This window comes from Suillus plorans, assembly GCF_016647745.1.
Source record: "Suillus plorans strain S12 chromosome Unknown HD556scaffold_9, whole genome shotgun sequence".
NCBI lineage: Eukaryota > Fungi > Basidiomycota > Agaricomycetes > Boletales > Suillaceae > Suillus > Suillus plorans.
In genome coordinates this window covers 429636-448388 of record NW_024537393.1, presented here as the reverse complement: position 1 = coordinate 448388, position 18753 = coordinate 429636, and the positions used below count along the sequence as shown (strand labels likewise).

Below are 18753 nucleotides of genomic sequence, written 5' to 3'. Positions count from 1 at the left end.
AACGCGCTCGCTGCTCATGCTCAGGAATGTTCGTTGTAATACCGAACTGCACAACAAGATGTATGTCTGCAGCATTAATTTCCTAAAATAGTGGAATCCTACCGTACTCTCATTCGGGAACCGTGACAGTCACAATAGATACCAAGTTGACTCGGATGTAGTGAGTCGCGACCGCCGACCACTGCCTGAACGAGCTCGTCAGGTTCGTAGAATATATCAAACACCGATTTGTTGTGTTCGAGCGACATGCTGAAGTGTATTTGAATACTCAGCGGATGACTTCAGGTTACCGAAGCGTCTATCATAGGAATTACCGCATGAGTGATGTTGGGATGATAAGTGGTGGTCACTGGTCAGCATGTCCGTCGCATCTTCTGAAGCTGAAGTGTTGAATGCGAAAGAGTTAAGGGCAACAGGAACTAGTTAGGGTTCAATTGATCAGGACTTTGGCGAGCCTCCCATATGCTGGCTGGAACAGAATACATATTCTCGCCCGCCCGCTCAGAGGGCGTCGCGAAGTATCCCATGCACGTAATGACACCTGTCACATGTCGGCATGTCACTCGCAGGCAGTTCGCAGGCTCGCCGACAAAAACTTTTGACCAGTCGTTAACGTTTAAGTTAGGTACCCACTTATGTTTGTCAACTGATTCAAAGTAACTTGACGCATTCAGCCTGCATTCCCGGGCTCGGGCCAGCCCTATAACAAGTGATGGTCATCATTTATTAGAACACATCCGAGTCATGTGCACATCTTCCGCGGGAGCCTCCCATGCTTGTATGAATATGTCACAGAAAACGCACACGGATTTGACAATTAAGTCGGATCCACCATAAAAAGGCTCATTATGCATTCAAACGCTGGGCGACGTCGCTGCTGTTTTCCTGTCACACCTGGCTAATACCAGGCTTACCTCAAGAGGTTTACTCGATAATGTTGCGTCTTTCCGTCGCTCTGCTAGCAGTCACTGCCGCTAGCGCTCGTATTGTAACCAAGGATGTGCTGAGGGAGCGCCAGCTTGAAGCAGCCCAGCATTGGCAAACCAGTTGGACCGTGGAGACGGGAGGAACTGAGGACGTTGAGCGCAAGGGTGTTCAAAACATCACCTTCACAAACCCCAAGGCCTCAGGTGGATGAAATGCTCCTGCAGTAAACGTCAGTGTCTGATATGTTCATGCAGAATTTTATGTCGATGGTACATCCCTCCCTCTGGTCGACTTCGATGTTGGTCCCAGCTGGTCAGGCCTGTTGCCCATAAGCGACAGCCCTGATGAGACACGTCAGGTATGTCAATCATGAGTCGTGCGTGTTCTCTACTGATTCGAACGACAGCTCTTCTTCTGGTTTTTCCCTCCCGGTCCCGATGGGAGTCTTGACGATTTGATTTTTTGGTGTGATTGAAAGTGGTCAGTGTTAATCTACTGCTGATATGACTTGCTCTTCCTTCAGGACAAATGGAGGCCCTGGATGCTCTTCACTCGAAGGTTTACTGCAGGAAAATGGAGTAAGCCCCTTCCCTCGGATCTTACGACACATCTCACTGAGCAGTTTGAAGCCTTTCAGTTGGTCCTTGGGTCAAGCCAAACCAACGGTGAATGAATACAGCTGGACCAACCTTTCTTCTGTCCTTTGGGTTGAGCAACCTGTTGGCACGGGGTTTTCTCAAGGCGTTCCCAATGCACAGAATGAGGAAGACGTTGCTGCTCAACTCGTCGGTTTCTTGCAACAGTTCCTGGAGGTCTTTGCGGAACTGAAAGGCAAGCAATTGTATCTGACGGGTGAAAGCGTAAGTTCTTATGGAAGACTGTCTAGACAACATACTCATTGTAACCAGTACGCAGGAACATACGTCCCTTGTCAGTCTGTCGTTATTTTTCTAAGAGCATATCTAAAAGATCGTTGAAGATCTTGCGAACTATATCTACGAGAATCCCACTCTATTAGACCTCTCGTTGCAAGGCATGTGGATCAGTGATCGTAAGTAATATACTCAATCGCTCTGCATTATCTCAAGGGCTTATCTACGGAGAATAGCTTCACTATCATGGGACGTGGTACAAGAGCAGATCCCTGCAGTAGATTTCGTGAACAAATATGCTGGTCTATTCTCCTTCAAGTCAGTTTATTTCACTTGAGTCGGGTTTACAGGTCACTCACCAATCGTGCCCAGTCAAACGTTCACGAATCACCTCGAGAAGAAGGCCGCGAGGTGTAATTACACTGGCTACATAGACAAATACGTGACATATCCTCCAGCCGGCCTTCTTCCTCTCCCAGGGGACTCAGTCGAGGCGGCTGAGGGCTGTGATGTTTGGGACGACATTTTCAATAATGCGTTGATCATCAACCCCGCCTTCAATATATATCGCATCTGGGACACTGTGAGTCGAAGAGAATCCTGCTTATCAGCTACTAACGTTCTCCATTTCAGTATCCCGTCCTATGGGATGTCCTCGGTGCCCCGTAAGTAATTAAATAATGCACTTGACATTTCAGTTTACGCAGAGACAGGGGTTCGATCATACAGTCACAAACTCCACTCTACTTCGACCGTACGGATGTGAAACAAGCCATCCATGCACCTGTTGACACAGAGTGGACGGAGTGTTCCAATATCAATGTCTTCCCAAATGGAGACGGTAGCTTGCCCCCTGCTTTCACCGTGTTACCAAATGTTATAGAGAAGAACAAGCGGACTGTCATCGTGCACGGTCTCGCCGACTTTGTTCTCATTTCTGACGGGTATGCCTGCGTCCGCAAGTTCTTCTATATCCTGATGCATGATTCTATTACTTAGAACCAGAATCGTCATTCAAAAGTACGTGCGTTCTTGACTATCACTTGAATCCAATCAATAGGAATTGTTTGTAGTATGACTTGTGAGTGAGGAGAAGCGTCGAGGTGCAAAAACCACTCATTTTATTCAAAGGGAACGGATTACAAGGATTCCAGACACCTATCGCCGATGACAGTTTCCTTGTCGATGGTGTGGGTGCCTTCGGGACTATGCACTCAGAGCGGGGACTCACATATTACGAAGTAGTCCTGAGTGGACACATGTGAGCTCTTTCCGCTGTAACAGCGTCCCGCTTCTTAAATGTATTCTGCAGGGTTCCACAATTTGCGCCAGTAGTAAGTCGACTGTTCTTGAACCAAACGCGCTCTAACGCAGAGACCAATAATTCAGGCTGCCTTCCAGATTATGCAGTACTTGATGGGCTTTAGGGATACGCCATAGATAAGGACACTTGTCTTTGGTTTGATTTAGGTTCCTGCCATCTGTAAAAAACGTCAGCTCTTAGAAGATAGTTAGGAAGCCTATTGTCTCTGGGTCCTGGAGATCTTCATTATTTCACCGAGTTCTCATATATATTACTGCATGCTGTATGCTTCTTATTCGGCTCATACTTCAGAGTACTTCCAGTGACACGCATCTTCAGCTGATTCTTGCCCTCCCGGAGTGAAAGTAAAAGACGTCTATATGCTCTGCAGCTTATAGAAAGATATCAAAGATGTGGAACCCTATGTATTTAAACGTGAACCTAAGCATCTGACGACGACTACAGCGTGTTCAAACAACTTCGTGTAGTAATTTGTGGAGCTTCTCAAGCTTGACCGAAGCATCAGGTATATCGCAGCAGGTCCAGCAATCTGAGCTAATTTCGACGGCTATCGCATCATCACTGCAGGCAGGCGCTCTAGTGTAGCATTGCGAATCGTCGCAGGCTCCATCGTTGGTAGTAGTTGAGGCTGCCTTCACCCCGGCGACAGCGGCGAGGATGGCAAGGATGGCGAACTGAATGGGCTTCATGATGTCTAGCAGGGCTATGTATCAGTACTTCAGCGATGACTGTTAATGCGAGTAAACCATACACTAACAAAAGTTTGATTGTGCGGTTGAGTACACGAAGGGACTGATGCAAAATGTCGATTGAGTGAAACGGACACAGCGTTACTGCATGCAGGACTGCTCACCGAAAGTTTCAGGGTACTTGTCCTAAGGTTGTTGGGGATACGACCGCGTTCAATTTATATTTCGTGCTGTCAGCGGTTTGAGTGATGGAATTTACTACGTCACTGGTGGCTTCTGGTTCAAATTGACGAGCTAGAAATTTGATCGAGAGCTCGGCACGTCCGGTTCAGTGTCAAACATCTATTCGTTGACGAATTCGTGAGTATACTTACATACTTGTGTTCACTTCATGGAAGACAGGTTACACCTTCGATCGGAGAAACGTAAAAGTTTGTGTCAGCGTATGAAAATGGCTACATTTCACTCTCGAGCGTTCAGCAAGCGAATAGGAAACACGTCAGGAGGATGTCTTTTTCAATCGTTTTACTTCGTGGTATCGGCATCCTGCTGTCAGCGTCAGCAGTGTTGAAGTCGGTGTTCTAACTTGAAGTACATAGCAAGTGTACGATCACCAGAGCCCATTAAGCCTTCCCCACGGTGTTCGCTTTGCAAGGCTGCACCGGAGTCTGCTCTTTGGACAGGTGCCACCGATGGTTGACAATGTGGAACCCACTGGTCGAGTAATAGGTTGGTTTAATCGGCCAAAATTGACATACATAATGATAATTATACCTAGGGAGAGGTAAGCCGAGCAGATCATGATGGATTTGAGATCGAGTACCTTGTAGGCTCGACTCCCTTGTTATTGAACCAACCATTTTCCCTCCCATATTTAGAGTCGGTATACTATCTCGACTTTCGAGCGATCACCATTCGCAGGATTAAGCTGCAAGCTGTGAACTACTTGAACAGTTGGTGGATAGCTTAAACTGTTGCTGTCACCGTCCACGGTGGCCATCATTCAGAGGCAGTTTGACGAGAACCGAGAACCGGCCCGGGACCAAGGACCGGTTCTACCTTTCTCGACGAACCTTTGCGGTCAGGTTCGGTTTTTTTTCGGTTCCAACGCGAACCGGACCCAATTTTTTATAGCTAGCAAGAAAAAAAACTAAATACACTATGTCTATGGCTGTTAAATATTTGACTAGCCGTGGTGATTCGGATGGCAGGATGTTCTTCTTCCATCATCAATGGCACGGTCCAAGTACACGTGCTGACTCTAATCCAGACACACAGTATCCTCTGCAACCACCTCGAGATCACATGGTGCTTCTGCATGTCAAATTTTGAAATCTTGTATTTGTGAGGGTCATTTGCAGGGTATCTATGATATATATAATGAGGATATGATAATGTGATCGTCGACGTGTTGTAAAAAAACCATCAGCTACAATATGTCTAGGGTCCTGATGTTCATAATGTCAATCGAAGCCGGGTCTTTCACCTGCGCAATGATACTATGGTCCGACGCGACCCTCTTGTATTCTCCAACGCGTTGCTGCGCTACCAAAAGTGCGCTGAAAGCCTGCCCAAGGTGAACCATCAAACGCAATGATCGCGAGTGAGCGTCCGAGTCAACCGACAATTCCTCTTCTCCGGGTGAATCGCTGGACCGCTCGTCAGTGTCATCTGATCCAGACTCGGACTCGGACCAATCCCTTACGCTCTCCCCTTCGTCTGCAAAGGTAAGCTGCTCTGAAAAATCAGGCAGCCCAAGGAGACGACGGTCCCAGGGACGGACAAGAAAGAACGTCTGCTGAGTGGGCTTTGCGCGCGAGAATTGAATTAGGGTCTCGTCCGTGGTGATCAGCAAGTCCCGAAGCCCATCGGCTTTCACTCCATACGTGGAATGGGCAGCCAGACCCCGCCTTCGTTTGACTTCCGTGACACGGAATGCGATGCAAGGCAGACGGAGTCTGCAGTTTGCAAAGAGCGGAGCATTCATGTTCTCGAGCATGTTATACAACTTTGAAGCCGAATCCACGGGAACAATGTTTCGCAACGAAGAGACCGCTGTCTGAATCTCATCTTCAGACAATGATGGTAAGGAGCATGGCGGGGCCGCATATGAGATGATGTCGGCTGGAAGGCAACTATTGAACTCGGACGATTGTCCGACCCAGTCCAGGGAAGTGATGTCGCCCGATCTAGCGACGATCTCCTGTAGGAGCCTCCCAAGCGCATTTTGCTTCTTCTCGCCATAGATGACAGGCAGGTGGACGCCAAAGATACCAAACAACGAGTATGCAATGTCTTCCTGCATCGTTGTGACACGTTTTGATGCCCATTGCAGCTTCTCTCGAGCGTCTCTCATCCCTGGACGGAAGGAGATCAGGGCCTGTGCATTTATTCCCGTCGCACCCTCCAACTCCTCCATGATTGCTAGGGATTCTTTGTGGTTGGGAGAGCGATCGTCCAGATATAATGACCAGTCGTTCTGATAAAATATAACGACTTTCGGAGCGACGAATTCTTGAAAGGTCCATCCTCGCTCGTTCCAAACACTCCTTCCCAGTGCGCCGGGCTGGGATGAAGGAGAAACATCGGATAGGTAGACTATGGTGAGCGCTGAGTGGCGGTACCAGACGAACATGGAATTGACCGATTCTTGAACCTCGACGTTGTTGCTCTTATCGATGCAGCATGTATCCATCCACGCCCAGAAATACCCTGCATTACGAGCGATTTTACAGAACGACTGCAGTTTTGCGGTGCCATTAAGTCCATCCAGCTCGTACACCGCTTTTTCCTGGACGTGGTGCAGCAGCGCCTCCGTTTCTTCCCACCTATGTGATAGCAAAACGCAACGGAAGTGCATCGCCACCACCTCCTTGATGCGCTCCATTTGGAGATCCGAACGCTTCGTTATGGATGACAACAGCTCCTTGTACTCTGGACTTGTTTTGAAGGAGTTTAGCTGTGCTGCTCGGTCGCACAAAAGACCCGTAGAGGTGTTGAGCAGACGAAGGGGGGCATTGCTGAGTTCAATCCAAACCGCTCCTCGAATAGCGTCTTCTGCTTCCGTTGGACAGACGTACTGCTGACGCAGATCTGCAGAATGATATAGGCATTTCGAGACAATGCAGGAGTGTTCCATGTCTCACATCGTATCTGCACTTCTGGAGCGTCGTCCAACTTGGTCAACATGATTGTGAAGGCCTCGATGGCTTCTTCGTAACGTTGTGCACCACGCAGCGCTGAGTGTGACAACCGGTACCCAACATGAGACGAAGGATTGAGTTCCGTGGCCTGTGCATCGCCGAAGTCAACATTGGCTACGAAAACATGGATGCCATCGCACCTTTTGCGCGTCGAGGAGCGCATCCTCCCAAAGCATTTTACTTAACTTTGCCTCGCTGCGACCTGCAAAGAAGATATCGGATGCAGAATCCAGGTCGATCGCCATCGAGTATAGATCAATAGCCTTGTCGTAATCGCTTGCAGCGAAGGCACTATCTCCGTTGGCAGCGCAGAGTGCGCTGCATTCTTGTTTGAAATCTGAGAAGAATACAGGTGAGAATTGTAGCCTGCGCGACATTACTGGCACTTGACTCGCCGTTGGACCAATCAAAGCAGTCGGCTTTGGTGATTTCGTCACTCGAAGTCATCATGTGTTGGTATGATTTCACGGCGTCTTGGAATTTGCCCGCACGAAGGAGTGCATTACAGCGTTTCTGGCGTGCCTTTTGCCATAAGGACTTCAGGTCCCAGCCAAAGAGCTGGACAAGAGATTCAGTTATTAAAAGCGTTATACATGTATCATCTTGACGTACCACCACCAAATCCTCATATATTTCATGAATGTTCGATTTCGATGATGGATCGCGAGAGTCGAGAGCGGCAGTGAAATGGTCGGCGGCTTCGTCATAGCGTGCGCCATCCAAGGCTTTGATTCCGAGTTGAACGTGTAAATATGCCTAATGTGCGAGTTGTAAATATGAGTGTTGATGACCAAGCATGGATGACACTTACTTGCACGATATCACATGCGAGAGTATCAGCATTCGGACAACCGGTAGCGAGCTCTTTGAGGAGCAGGTTTGCCTCATCATGCTGATCTGCATTGAATAGCGCGATGGCCTGAAATACGCGATGAAGGGAAGATTATGCGAGGCAAATGTAACATACCATACCTTGATCAATAGCAGAAAATGAGTGATTTCTGAATCCTGGTCCGTGTACATGGATGCAACATCAAATGCCGCCCTCGCATCCAGGACGCGGCCTTTTCCACAGAGGGCAATACCCTTGGAGATATAGCCCGTCAATGAGGGCTGAATCCTGATGGACTATGTCACCGTCGAGTTAGTCCTGTGTAAGGCGGCGATGATTCTCACCTTGATTGCGTCCAGAAGGGCTTGGTCCCAGTCGTATTTTCGCGCCATGACGAATGACCGATGGGCGTAGGAAGTATGGTTGTTCGGACTGGTGTTGATATCTTGAGTGAGTAGTGTTTCGGCGGTAGATAAGTCTCCATTTAGACATGCAATACGGGAGCTCGTGATGGCTAGGATCTGCACGAAACATGCTCTAATTGTGGTATATATGAGTCAAGAACGGAAACATGCCTTTGAGCGATGGATGTAGGGAGTATGGTTGTTCGCATCGGTATTGATATCTTGCATGAGTAGTTCTTCGTCAGTAGATAAGTCTCCATCTATGCACGCATCGCGGACTGTCGTGGTGGCAATAGTCTGCAAGAAGCATGCTCTATTTGTGGTATATGAGTCAGAGACGGAAACATGCCTTTGGATGTATACCCTGAGGTACTGTCCACTCTGAGATCATCCTATCCTTATCTCCACTGAAGATGTGATTGCCGTCCACAGAGAAAGTGACGCATGTCGTGATGGATGAGTGCTCGAAGACGGCAATGGTTTGTCGATCTGAGAGCTGCCAGAGACGAACATGGATGTCTCTAGATGCGGACGCAACGAGTGTGCCAGCAGGATGAATGGCAATGGTATTGATTTGGTCAGTGTGGCCCGTCCAAGGATCACCGACCTGCTTCCAGGTTGTTGTATCCCATTCGCGTATAGTAGGATCATCATTCATGCTGCCTGTGAGAAGGCGTGTGCCATCGGGCGTCCACGCGAGTGAAAAGTTGGATGATTTGTGACCCTTGAATGGTTTGACGCGTTTCCTCGTGCCTGAATTGTAAATCTGAATATCATGGTTTGTTGCGATGGCAAGAAGTTCTCCAGACGGTGAATACCGTACGCAGTTGACAAATTGACACTCGATCGGATCTCCTTGCAGCTGCCAGGTTTTGGTATTCCACAGTTTCGTCATTTCATCGAACAATGAACCAGTGGCCAGCACTGTTCCATCGGGAGAAAAATCCAGCGAGGAGATATAATACGAGTGTGCTTTGATTTTGGTGAGTAATTCGCCAGTTTCTCCGTGCCAGACGATGACCTCTCCGCTTGTATCGCCGCTTGCTATCACTTGCCCATCTCGTGATACCGCCAATTTCCACACCCAATTGCGATGCCCCTCCATCTTCTTTAACACAACACCTGTCTTCAAGTCCCACAGACGAACCGTTGTGTCGTACGAGCCCGTAACCATCCGACGTTTATCAGGGAAAACTGCGACTGCAGTTATGCCTTTTTCATGGCCTTTGAACCGTCGCAGGGGAGTGGTGATTGTAATGAGCTCCGACATTTTACTGGATGTTGATGGTATGGAATACGGCCGAGGCTAAACTTTGGAGGGATTATGTCCTTCTCTTATAAGTTGCAGAGGGTCTATGGTGCGTTTTATGGCTTGCCTCATTTCAATAGACGCCCAGGACAAGATTCTAAGGCTGTTCGTGCCCACGCCTCCATCACCGTAATGCATCCACCCTACTGTCATACCCGCTGTCCTCGACAGTATTGCATACATGCGTCCGGCTCTTGTCTTCGCAGCTTCTAGAATGTATCCCATCGCATCAAGTTGAGCAGTCCGTGCTTTCCAGCGCTCGAATCCGACTGTCTATCCTCCATGAATACCGTTGTTTTTCGTATCTAGCAGCTACTCGGGCTTATCACCACGTTACTCCTTCGAACGCATGTATATAGCTTACTGCAATATCACTTCTCCATCCAACAGACTCCCAAGATCCTTGTGTGCACAAGATACAACGGACTCGCCTTACATTTAACCTCTATTTGGCAGGTAGCAGGCCTCTTCCCATGAAAACTTGAATATGCTGACGGATAACGAAAGCCAACGACACTAAAAACACAGGTAATACATGATTTCAGCCCAGAACCATATCCCCACAGCTCTTAGCATTGCATTTATATCAACCGCGATACCCTTTCCTTCGTGTGGCGAGGGGTGAATATGCACGGGAATACAGGGTGCCTGAATCGGCTGGCTCAGATACACTGCAGGAATCCTCAAGGATGACTCACGTCGTTAAGCCCCCCGTCCATTTCACTCCTTCAGCATCAGGCCCGACATTCCATCCTGGCGCACGTTCCAACCGGAAAACAGTTTAAATATTCACAACCGCGGCGAATAAAGAAGCATCGGCGACATGTCGTCCAACACTGCTGAAAGGTGAGGCAAACCCGTCTATTCGCAAAACTCTAGACTTCGTACCAAATACGCCTTCCGAATCCAAAAACAAAGGAAATATCATCACTGGCAGGGCCGTGTGTTGACGGCTGTTCGACGGCGACTTTTGAACCTCGTCGGGTTAGGATATTTATCTGGATTGCGCGCCATAAACCTTGCATAAGAAGAAATGGTTATGTCTGATCTCTGTTCACTTGATATGATGAATCACCATGCGTTGGCCATTACAGTAGCCCCTTAAGAAACAGTTTTAGAAAAGGGATAGGGCTCTCAGTCTATAGACTGACCTTTTGGAATATAGTAGCCTTCGTAAATGTCGTCATTTACCGCGGCATGTGCAACGCCTGGATCCACAGTCAGTAACCGTGCTAACCGGAGTTCGACGAGTCAAAAGTGCTGACCCAGAGGGGCGATAGGGAACCACCTTAGCGTCTCCAGTATGACGGCATTGATGTAGGGCATAGAAGCGCGATCGTCCCAGTCGGGCAATCTTTCGAGTGTTTCCCCAATGACGGAATCAATCTCTGCTTGCGCACGTGTTTGCACCTCGGGATATAAAGCCATCGCGAGCAGGAAGACGTATAAAGTGGACGTCGTCTGGGCCTTTGGTCAGTATATAGCTAGAATAAAAATCGCGTCAAAGTATACAGTTTCTGAGGCGGCTGGGAGTACGGAGAAAATGAGTAGAGATTTGTCAAAAACATAATGACCATTGCAGATTTGTCACGAACCAGCATAACCAGACGCACTGGATTCCTTGATCCCTTTCTCAAGAACAGCGGCCTCCCCTTCATCTTGTGTTTTGACTGGTATACGTTTCAATGCATCCGACACCACGGATGGTGCAGCCGTCCCCGCGACCTGAGGATCACCATGAGCCTCATCTAAATAATACTCAAATCAAAAGGCACTTGGAACTTGCCATGTTGTTCTTCACATGTTCAAACGGCATGTCCACAATCATGGGAACGAGGGTTCTCTGGACAATAGCATCCCTTACCAAACTCGCTCCAGGGAGCCAAGGAGGAAGTTTTTCCACTGTGAGTGCATTAGGATAGAACTGCAGATGATCGAAGTTATACGCACATATGGGAAACTGTGTTACAATAGCTGCGACCTCGGGCCTGAATACTTTTACATCTATCTCAAGTGAGCGTTCAATGAGCGCAAGGAAGGGATCATCAACGGGCGCTATAGCATAGTCATACATGATTGACATGATGATAGACGTGCTGAAGCTGCGTAGAAAGTATGGTTCAACCACGCAATACATGAAAGGAGAGATTGCTAACGTGTAAAAATGGGTTCCATACACCTCCGGAGAGGCTAGTAGGTTTAGTATCAAACTGTGAGCATTGCGCATTTGAATCGGACGGAAGGATGACGCTGCTTTTAAATGGAATGCTTCATGGAAGATTCGCCTGTCTGTAAAGACTGATAAGTGCGATAAGAGAACTTGAAGGGATAATATACTAACGAAGTCTCCACTTGTCTGAGTAGGGTAGAAAGGTAGAGGAGTAGTCATGACCAAAACTAGGATTCGTTTAACAATCGGAATATCAAACAATAGAAGGGCCTCACAAGCCAAGAAGGTGCACGAGTCCCGGGGGTCGCGTGGAATAGTTATATGAACGACGGTCGAGCAAGTCATGCGCAACTCTTTCGGAGTTGATGATCACGATATCCTGACTAAAGAGTCGGGTGTAAACGATTTCCCCTGTGTCGCAATTCAGCACATCCAGATCCACATGTCGGAGGTTCTACGCACCATACTCAGTTCCCCATCTTGAGTATGCTAACCATGGATGATCTGGGTCGATTCCGATCACATTTCCAACAAAAGGGAGAGGTGGAGGACCAGGGGGCAAAGGATGCTTCTTAGTGTCTCTCTTCTTTTGCAAGGATTGCACTATCACGAAAGATACAAGCGCTATGAGGGCGAGTGCAAGTACTGGTGTTGGGGTCATCGCTGGAACCGAATAAGTGACTGAAGCGCCCCCGTATATGTGTCTGGATTTTGTACGGCCGGTGACCCCATTGATGCTGTGGGGAGACTGTGTCGTCCCCGAAAACTAAAACTTTGGACAAGTGTCGATTCTTGACGGCCCCGAACCCCTTGAACAGTGTCTGAATCGTCGAAGTATAGCTTGGCTCCAGTCCGTGGAGATCGATTGCGTTACGGCTAGACTGTACGGCCGTTAACGGTATTATGATTACCTTTACGGGTCGGAAAGTGTGCAGGTGTGGCCTGCCCTGAACTGCCAACTCTGCAGGTGATGCCAATCTAGGCCCCCTGAGAAGGGGGCCGAGGAACGAGGCCTCTGCCGCAAGGTGGGCAATAGATTTTAGTCTACGACTAGTAGTGTACTAGGCAGACCACCCCTATGCACGCGTGCTGCAGTCCGCCTTCTCCTAAGATAGGGCGCTGCTACAACGGGAGGGAGGGGCTAGTAGAGCGGAGGGCAGCGGTTTCGATCCTGCGAAAGATCTCGTCAGGGGGCTTGAACGCTGCCCCGACCGCTCGTACTTCTAGTTCTACGTAGGTGCTCTTCCTTTTAAGCTATTTTGACTGGAGTAAATGGTCCGTGCCCTGCGATTAGGGCAGGCTGCGATAGCCGTTTAACGGACTCATGACCAGCCTTAAACAAACGAAGGTTTAACTATGCGGGATACATGTACTGGGAGAGTGCGATTCTTGCAGTCTAGGCCTTAAGCCCTACGACCCAAACACATACGACTGGTCAATGCTACTTTCGTTGACATGACCAGATTTGAACGAGTCCATATAGGTAACTACGTTTAGTCATAGACGGACAGCCACAGTAACGACTTAAAACTGTTTGTCACATATTTGATATTGATATCGTCTTGCAGCTTTGATGGAAGCCGATCCATGTGCGACAAGCAGCCAGATTAGCTGGACGCTGGCGGCGTTCCTAATCATACAAGGCTGTTATATCATAGAACGCCACAGGTGAAATTAAAGGTCATCTAGGTGCTCCACTTCCTGATTTGCGTCATGAATGTGAACTCGTTTATAACAGTCTACGGTCTATCTGGTCTGCTTCAGCTTTGTTCGTGGCAGAAAACGTTACCGTGGCACTTTCAAAACCGATCAAGGTGATGATTGGCATGCGAGCACTTCAAGCTGCAGGGTGAGCGAGTACTGATTGATCATCGACTCCCTCTCTTATAGGTCATGCACTGCCATGACTATTTCGGCTGCAACCCAGGCCGATATCTACGATACTCATGAGCGAGCCTGTCTCGACGATACCGTGAACATATTCGCTTTCGGACCTTGATGAGCAGTCTCCGCCTTGCTCCCCACGGGAAGCCCGGACATCGGATGGAAAGAAGCTTACCTCCACGTCACATGGCCCGGCGATTAAGATCATCCCGAATGTCATATGGACCAATTTTTTCACTTCAGGTTGCAGGTCCTAGCTGAGAAGTCGTTGATGAATATATGTGGCGAGCTTCTTGATCTTTTCGACCGTTTATACATCCGCATCCTAGAGTGATGTCACAAGGTCGAGGATCTCCGCCGAATACCGCCAGGCTTCTTCGATGGCAACAAAATGAGTCGTCTGCATTTTTTGACCAACTCTTGTGGCTATCTCAAAAGATAGGTATGTAGAATCTAGATTCACCAGTAATCCCTGCTTCTCTTATTCAACTATTTATGTGGGCTTTGCCCGCATACTGATCTTCTGATGTAGTCGTCGAACACCGATCATTTCCTCCTCGACCGGTAAGGCGCAAGAGTCAATCGGGTACAAGGTGTTATACACTTACCTGGCAGACAAGGCATAATACGGCTCCCCCCGGAATGTAAGATATAAAGAGCGGAGATACAACCTTGGAAGTTTCTGCGTGGGTGATGATTTATTCACCATTTGCGACAGGCGGATACCATCACGATGCAGCAAAATCTGGAATACGAAGATGGGTTCCGCGGTGCAGGCTGCTTGCTTAATTTTATACTTTGTTATGTATGTGTTCTCCTTCCATGATCATATCCTTCTGTGATTATCGGGTCTCTCCAGAACATCCGCCGCCCATGCAGAAGTTGATATGATTTGAGCAAGAAGCAATATGTATATATATCACCGAATTGCATAATCACCGTCGATTACTCCACTTCCCCGTGGTTATAAGGACGGTCGTGTTGTATACAGTTTACATATCCACTGCTCGAATCATGGCCCTTGCAGTTGATCGCCACCTTGCCATCCTCGCTGGCATTTCTCTTTCCTTTGTCGCCGTCAAGGCACTTAGGCGGTTCATCAAAAAGCGACAGGATAGTGCTCCTCTTCCTCCTGGCCCAGTGCCCCTCCCACTGTTGGGGAGCGTCTTATCTATTGACGCTTATGAGCCTTGGCTGACTTACACCGAATGGGGTGCTGCGTATGGTACGTGAACAGATAGTATGGGACATCGTGGTGTGAATCATTATATCAGGGGACTTGCTCTTCGTGCGAAGTCTAGACGAGGAAATGGTCGTGATCAATTCTCAGCACATCGCAGAAGCCTTACTGGACAAGCGTTCTCGTATTTACTCCGATCGACCATATCTAGCAACACTCGTGCCGTGGGTTCGTTCAGTATTCCTTTATTCAACCAGCCTGAGGTTCTCGCAGATATGGGTTGTCGATTAACTTTGGATTCGCAGCTTATGGCGATGAATGGCGTCTTTGCAGACGACTTTTCCACCAAACTTTCCGTCCCGACTCTGCAGCAAAATTTCGCCCGATGCAGATCAAGCGTGCTCGTGAGATTATCGTCAACCTAGTGGATGACCCTCAAAATTATCACGACCACTTCGCAACGTCAGCGAATGATTTTTTTTACGAATTGAACCATTATTTACCTGTTGACAGATTCTCGTTATCCGTTGTGATGTCAACAGTATATGACTATGATATCGGTGCTCGTGATGATCCCATGGTGCAGACCGTGATAAAGGCACTGGTTCCAGGCTTGACCTTGATGACCCCAGAGAGAGCATTGATGCTCAAAACCTTTCCCTTCTGTGAGCTCAACTCTCCTGGATGAGATAACGTTAACGTGACACGCACTTTTGTGGGATGTAGTACTAAAGGTGCCTGACTGGTGCTGGGGATCCTCGATCAAGCGTGGTGCTCGATCTTCGAGGGAGCGCATCAATGAAATGGCCGACATGCCGTTTCTATATGTGCAGCAGCATATGGTGGGTGTTTATTTTTCTCCTGGTTTCAGACATTGACTCGGCTGTTGGCAAGGCCGACGGCTCGTTGCTCGCTCGGTCTTCGATGGTTGCAGAAAATTTGCAACGGATGGAGAGGCAAGAGGAGGCATTCAAACCTGCATTCGAGAATGCGTTGAAGAAAGCAGCTACTACTGCTATTATAGGTGAGTCAGCCTCTTTACGAGCAACATTGTACTCTCGACATACACTAATATCACACAGCTTCATATGAGACGGTAAATGGACAACTCCATCGTGTTGTCTGCTGCTTATCGTCGTCACAGAGTGCAGCAACTTTGATGGTTTTTTTCCTGGCCATGGTATTATATCCAGAAGTTCAGAAACGCGCACAAGCGGAAATCGACTCAGTGATTGGAAAAGAACGGCTGCCAACGTTCGAGGACAGAGCATTGCTACCCTACATCGAAGCAGTTGTGCGAGAGACTTGGCGATGGCAGCCTGTGGTGCCCCTTGGTATTCTTCCCCGCCGAGTGATCTGGCCTGTGCTGAAGATCATCTCATAGGCGTACCACATGCCACTTCGAGTGATGACATATACGATGGGTATTTCATTCCAAAAGGTCCGCTGTTTTTGTCCCGGAATCAACGCAATAATTATTTATAGTATCGTGCATCAGGCGCAATCATCACATACAACACATGGTCCGATATGAAATTCTTCCCAGCTTTTGTGGTACTGACTTGATTGTAGGGGCATTACACGGGATGAGAAGCGGTACCCCGACGCATCTAGTTTCATACCAGAGAGGTTCATCGACAGCGATGGCGCGTTGACAAGTGATGACCCTGCACAATACATTTTCGGCCTTGGCCGGCGTATATGCCCAGGTTCGTTAACGTATTCTAATCCTATAAAAGATTCATCGACAGAAAGACTTTGATCAGGGCGGTATAACGCTGATTCCTCCGCGTGGGCTGCCATTGCGACCATGTTAGCCACGTTGGATATTTCTCCTGCCAAAGATGACCAAGGAAAAGCGATCAACTTTACTCCAAAGTTTATCCCAGGAGCGATTCGGTACTTGACTTTCTTCGTGTTATTATATCCTCTTGTTACTGAGAGTTTCGTTGCTTCAGGTGCCCTGCAACCTTCCCTTGCAGTATTGCGGTGCGATCTCACATTCATTCAGATCTTGTGGACAGTTGGCGGACTGCCGAGTTTTGAAAGAAGGGATGGCAGTTTGCTATCCGTGGTCTGATTGGGAGCAGCTAGAGGTTTTTTTTTGATCCTCGTTTATTGTCCTGTGGGGCGGAGCCCTATGGTGGACACTACTTACACTATTGTGCTATGTAGGTTATGTATCGTATCTTATGTTGGGTCGGTGCTTTGCAATGGTCCGCACGTGAGCTAGGACGGGGACGCCGTCTTAAGGCGTTGAGTTGTTGTGTTACACGTTGGGTGCGATTCTTCCTCTTGCTCTTTCCTCCTCCAACTGTCTCCTGCCTCCTTCCTTCTCCTTTGGGGGGTGACATCGCCGAAAACCTGCTCTAATCTTTTCGTGCGCGCAATGTACTTGACTGTCGCTCTAATTACTTTGCTCTCGCTTAGGAGATACTTGATGTGGTCCTATCTCCATGCGGAGTGCGTTGCACTGTCTGGCGTATTTGGGGCATACTAACAGGAAGTGATGAACCGTTTCTTCGTGGGCGTGACATTCCTGGCACGTTGCTGATGGCGCTCTGCAGCTAGAGGTAACGTAGTAATAGATCAAGTACTTCCTGCCAGTGTATACTAGGTCAGCAGACGCGATGAACGTGTCCCTACTTCCTTCCTCAGTCGTTTCGCTCAACGGCTGAGCGCTGAGGGTTTGTGCTCTTACAACGAACTCATGATACACGGGAACTGTTACCGGTACAGCGCAATAGACTCGCTTGCTGTCGAGAAATTTCAAGGAAGTGCCAGAGATGGTGAGCTGAGGACGGGTGAGTGTGCTTGTAACAAGAGGGACCAGATGGTGCTGAAGAACAATAAGGCTGCAAATGCTGATTGTCAACGCTGGTTCCCTTAACACAAGGAGTCGGTTGCCTCTCTTCTGTGAGGTTTTGTAGCGGTGACTTGTGACAGTTCTGGGAGCAATAGAAGGAAGGCGGTCGAATGCAAGAGTACGCAAGACGGTGGTAGGGACAGGGATACCGGGAAGTGTCGCTTGTCACCTTGGATACCGTGTGAACGCACGTAATAGAAGCCCGGGAGCAATGTCTTCGTCGGACCGTCCCTATTGAGTGAGTGTCCAACACACTAAACGGTATGCTAATAAGTATCTGCGCATCTGGATTCCGGAGGAAATATGCAGCTGTGAGACACCTGCGCCTGAATATTTGAATAACCTATATGTGCATGTGCCAGCACAAGGTGAAAATGCGCTGGAAAACAGTGAATGGTGCCAGTGGTGAATTTGGATATGAATATTTTATTTGGTCATTTACGCTCACCTGAGTACCTCGACGGCTCAACTACTAAGAACCAAACAAATCAGGGATCAAAGCAAAGCCCACGGCAAAAGGTATGCATGATAACTATTGAGCGACGAATATGTAACTTGTGAAGAAGGATAACGGTAGCATTAAGAGGAGTACTCTGGCGAACACGTGCAAATATATCGGCATCGGAGTCCCATCCGATGACTCCTTGTAGGCCCGACGACGAGCTCTATGCATTACATCTAAACCCGGTGTGCGTTCTTACCACCTAAAGGTAAATATGCAAGTCCAAGCGTCTCTGCTTTTCGAATCTGACTTGTCGGCTCCAACTTAAAACGCCCTCGATCATATTTCTGTCGGTGTCCCACTACGAGTCACGCTTCCGTCTTCCCGCCCGCATTATCTTCCTGTCCAGTGGATGCGCCAGAGCATGTATCTTTCCGCCCTCGCTTGATCATGGCTCCCCAACAAGAAGCCCTGTGTCGCTGTTCCACTTGCGCATTCTGCTGTTCAACGAAGCTCGTCGTGATGCGGATGTTGTCCTGCAAGAAGATAAAATTTTCGATGGTTGATGCCTTTCAAACTTATGCTTTGGAGCTCTTCTCTCGGGTTGGGCAGGAGTGGATTTTCATCGGTGGTTGGCATTGCAGGCGGTTT

The 18753-nt window shown here is 48.4% G+C and overlaps 6 protein-coding genes across 6 annotated transcripts; 3 read left to right on the top strand and 3 right to left on the bottom strand.

Moving 5' to 3' along the window:
• Positions 1-943: 943 nt before the first annotated feature.
• On the top strand, positions 944-3455 carry HD556DRAFT_1506014 (Alpha/Beta hydrolase protein; the record flags this gene model as incomplete). Its single annotated transcript, XM_041309033.1, has 15 exons — positions 944-1130; positions 1182-1285; positions 1334-1392; positions 1451-1505; positions 1557-1787; positions 1836-1857; positions 1907-1978; positions 2036-2117; positions 2172-2382; positions 2433-2464; positions 2513-2743; positions 2799-2827; positions 2931-3060; positions 3112-3133; positions 3189-3455. Coding segments are annotated over 15 exons (1518 nt in total), but the record flags the coding sequence as incomplete, so codon positions are not given.
• A 60-nt stretch (positions 3456-3515) lies between these two features.
• Positions 3516-3843, bottom strand: HD556DRAFT_1027350 (uncharacterized protein). Its single transcript, XM_041295922.1, has one exon. It carries the CDS (start codon positions 3810-3812, stop codon positions 3573-3575), a length of 240 nt encoding a protein of 79 aa, XP_041164307.1. The 5' UTR covers positions 3813-3843; the 3' UTR covers positions 3516-3572.
• A 1398-nt stretch (positions 3844-5241) lies between these two features.
• HD556DRAFT_1439176 (uncharacterized protein) lies at positions 5242-9521 on the bottom strand (the record flags this gene model as incomplete). The annotated part of the gene is made up of 10 exons (XM_041305933.1): positions 5242-6905; positions 6959-7103; positions 7156-7352; positions 7396-7573; positions 7628-7771; positions 7827-7934; positions 7988-8143; positions 8192-8361; positions 8413-8548; positions 8625-9521. 10 exons carry the CDS (start codon positions 9519-9521, stop codon positions 5242-5244), a joined length of 3795 nt encoding a protein of 1264 aa, XP_041164306.1.
• A 1110-nt stretch (positions 9522-10631) lies between these two features.
• Positions 10632-12391, bottom strand: HD556DRAFT_1439175 (cytochrome P450; the record flags this gene model as incomplete). The annotated part of the gene is made up of 11 exons (XM_041305932.1): positions 10632-10660; positions 10712-10768; positions 10826-11021; positions 11073-11086; positions 11156-11285; positions 11425-11462; positions 11511-11662; positions 11717-11849; positions 11902-11957; positions 12006-12141; positions 12193-12391. 11 exons carry the CDS (start codon positions 12389-12391, stop codon positions 10632-10634), a joined length of 1140 nt encoding a protein of 379 aa, XP_041164305.1.
• An 877-nt stretch (positions 12392-13268) lies between these two features.
• On the top strand, positions 13269-13903 carry HD556DRAFT_1026722 (uncharacterized protein). The gene is made up of 3 exons (XM_041295920.1): positions 13269-13398; positions 13469-13579; positions 13658-13903. The coding sequence occupies exons 1-3, from the start codon at positions 13304-13306 to the stop codon at positions 13704-13706; spliced, it is 255 nt and encodes an 84-aa protein (XP_041164304.1). The 5' UTR covers positions 13269-13303; the 3' UTR covers positions 13707-13903.
• A 600-nt stretch (positions 13904-14503) lies between these two features.
• HD556DRAFT_1026896 (cytochrome P450) lies at positions 14504-17172 on the top strand. Its single transcript, XM_041295921.1, has 13 exons — positions 14504-14839; positions 14889-15018; positions 15068-15256; positions 15308-15459; positions 15521-15636; positions 15689-15818; positions 15877-15890; positions 15939-16128; positions 16179-16235; positions 16293-16317; positions 16367-16503; positions 16561-16693; positions 16753-17172. The coding sequence occupies exons 1-13, from the start codon at positions 14629-14631 to the stop codon at positions 16838-16840; spliced, it is 1572 nt and encodes a 523-aa protein (XP_041164303.1). The 5' UTR covers positions 14504-14628; the 3' UTR covers positions 16841-17172.
• Positions 17173-18753: the final 1581 nt, after the last annotated feature.

What these genes read in the sequence shown, in the direction of transcription:
- HD556DRAFT_1026896 (XM_041295921.1), top strand. Translation starts at nt 14,629, where the DNA reads ATGGCCCTTGCAGTTGATCGCCACCTTGCCATCCTCGCTGGCATTTCT. An exon ending in CGAATGGGGTGCTGCGTATG is followed by an intron (nt 14,840 to 14,888) that starts GTACGTGAACAG and finishes TCATTATATCAG; the next exon opens with GGGACTTGCTCTTCGTGCGA. An exon ending in GCAGCCTGTGGTGCCCCTTG is followed by an intron (nt 16,129 to 16,178) that starts GTATTCTTCCCC and finishes ATCATCTCATAG; the next exon opens with GCGTACCACATGCCACTTCG.
- HD556DRAFT_1027350 (XM_041295922.1), bottom strand. Translation starts at nt 3,812, where the DNA reads ATGAAGCCCATTCAGTTCGCCATCCTTGCCATCCTCGCCGCTGTCGCC.
- HD556DRAFT_1026722 (XM_041295920.1), top strand. Translation starts at nt 13,304, where the DNA reads ATGGAAGCCGATCCATGTGCGACAAGCAGCCAGATTAGCTGGACGCTG. An exon ending in TATATCATAGAACGCCACAG is followed by an intron (nt 13,399 to 13,468) that starts GTGAAATTAAAG and finishes CGTTTATAACAG; the next exon opens with TCTACGGTCTATCTGGTCTG. An exon ending in CGAGCACTTCAAGCTGCAGG is followed by an intron (nt 13,580 to 13,657) that starts GTGAGCGAGTAC and finishes GCTGCAACCCAG; the next exon opens with GCCGATATCTACGATACTCA.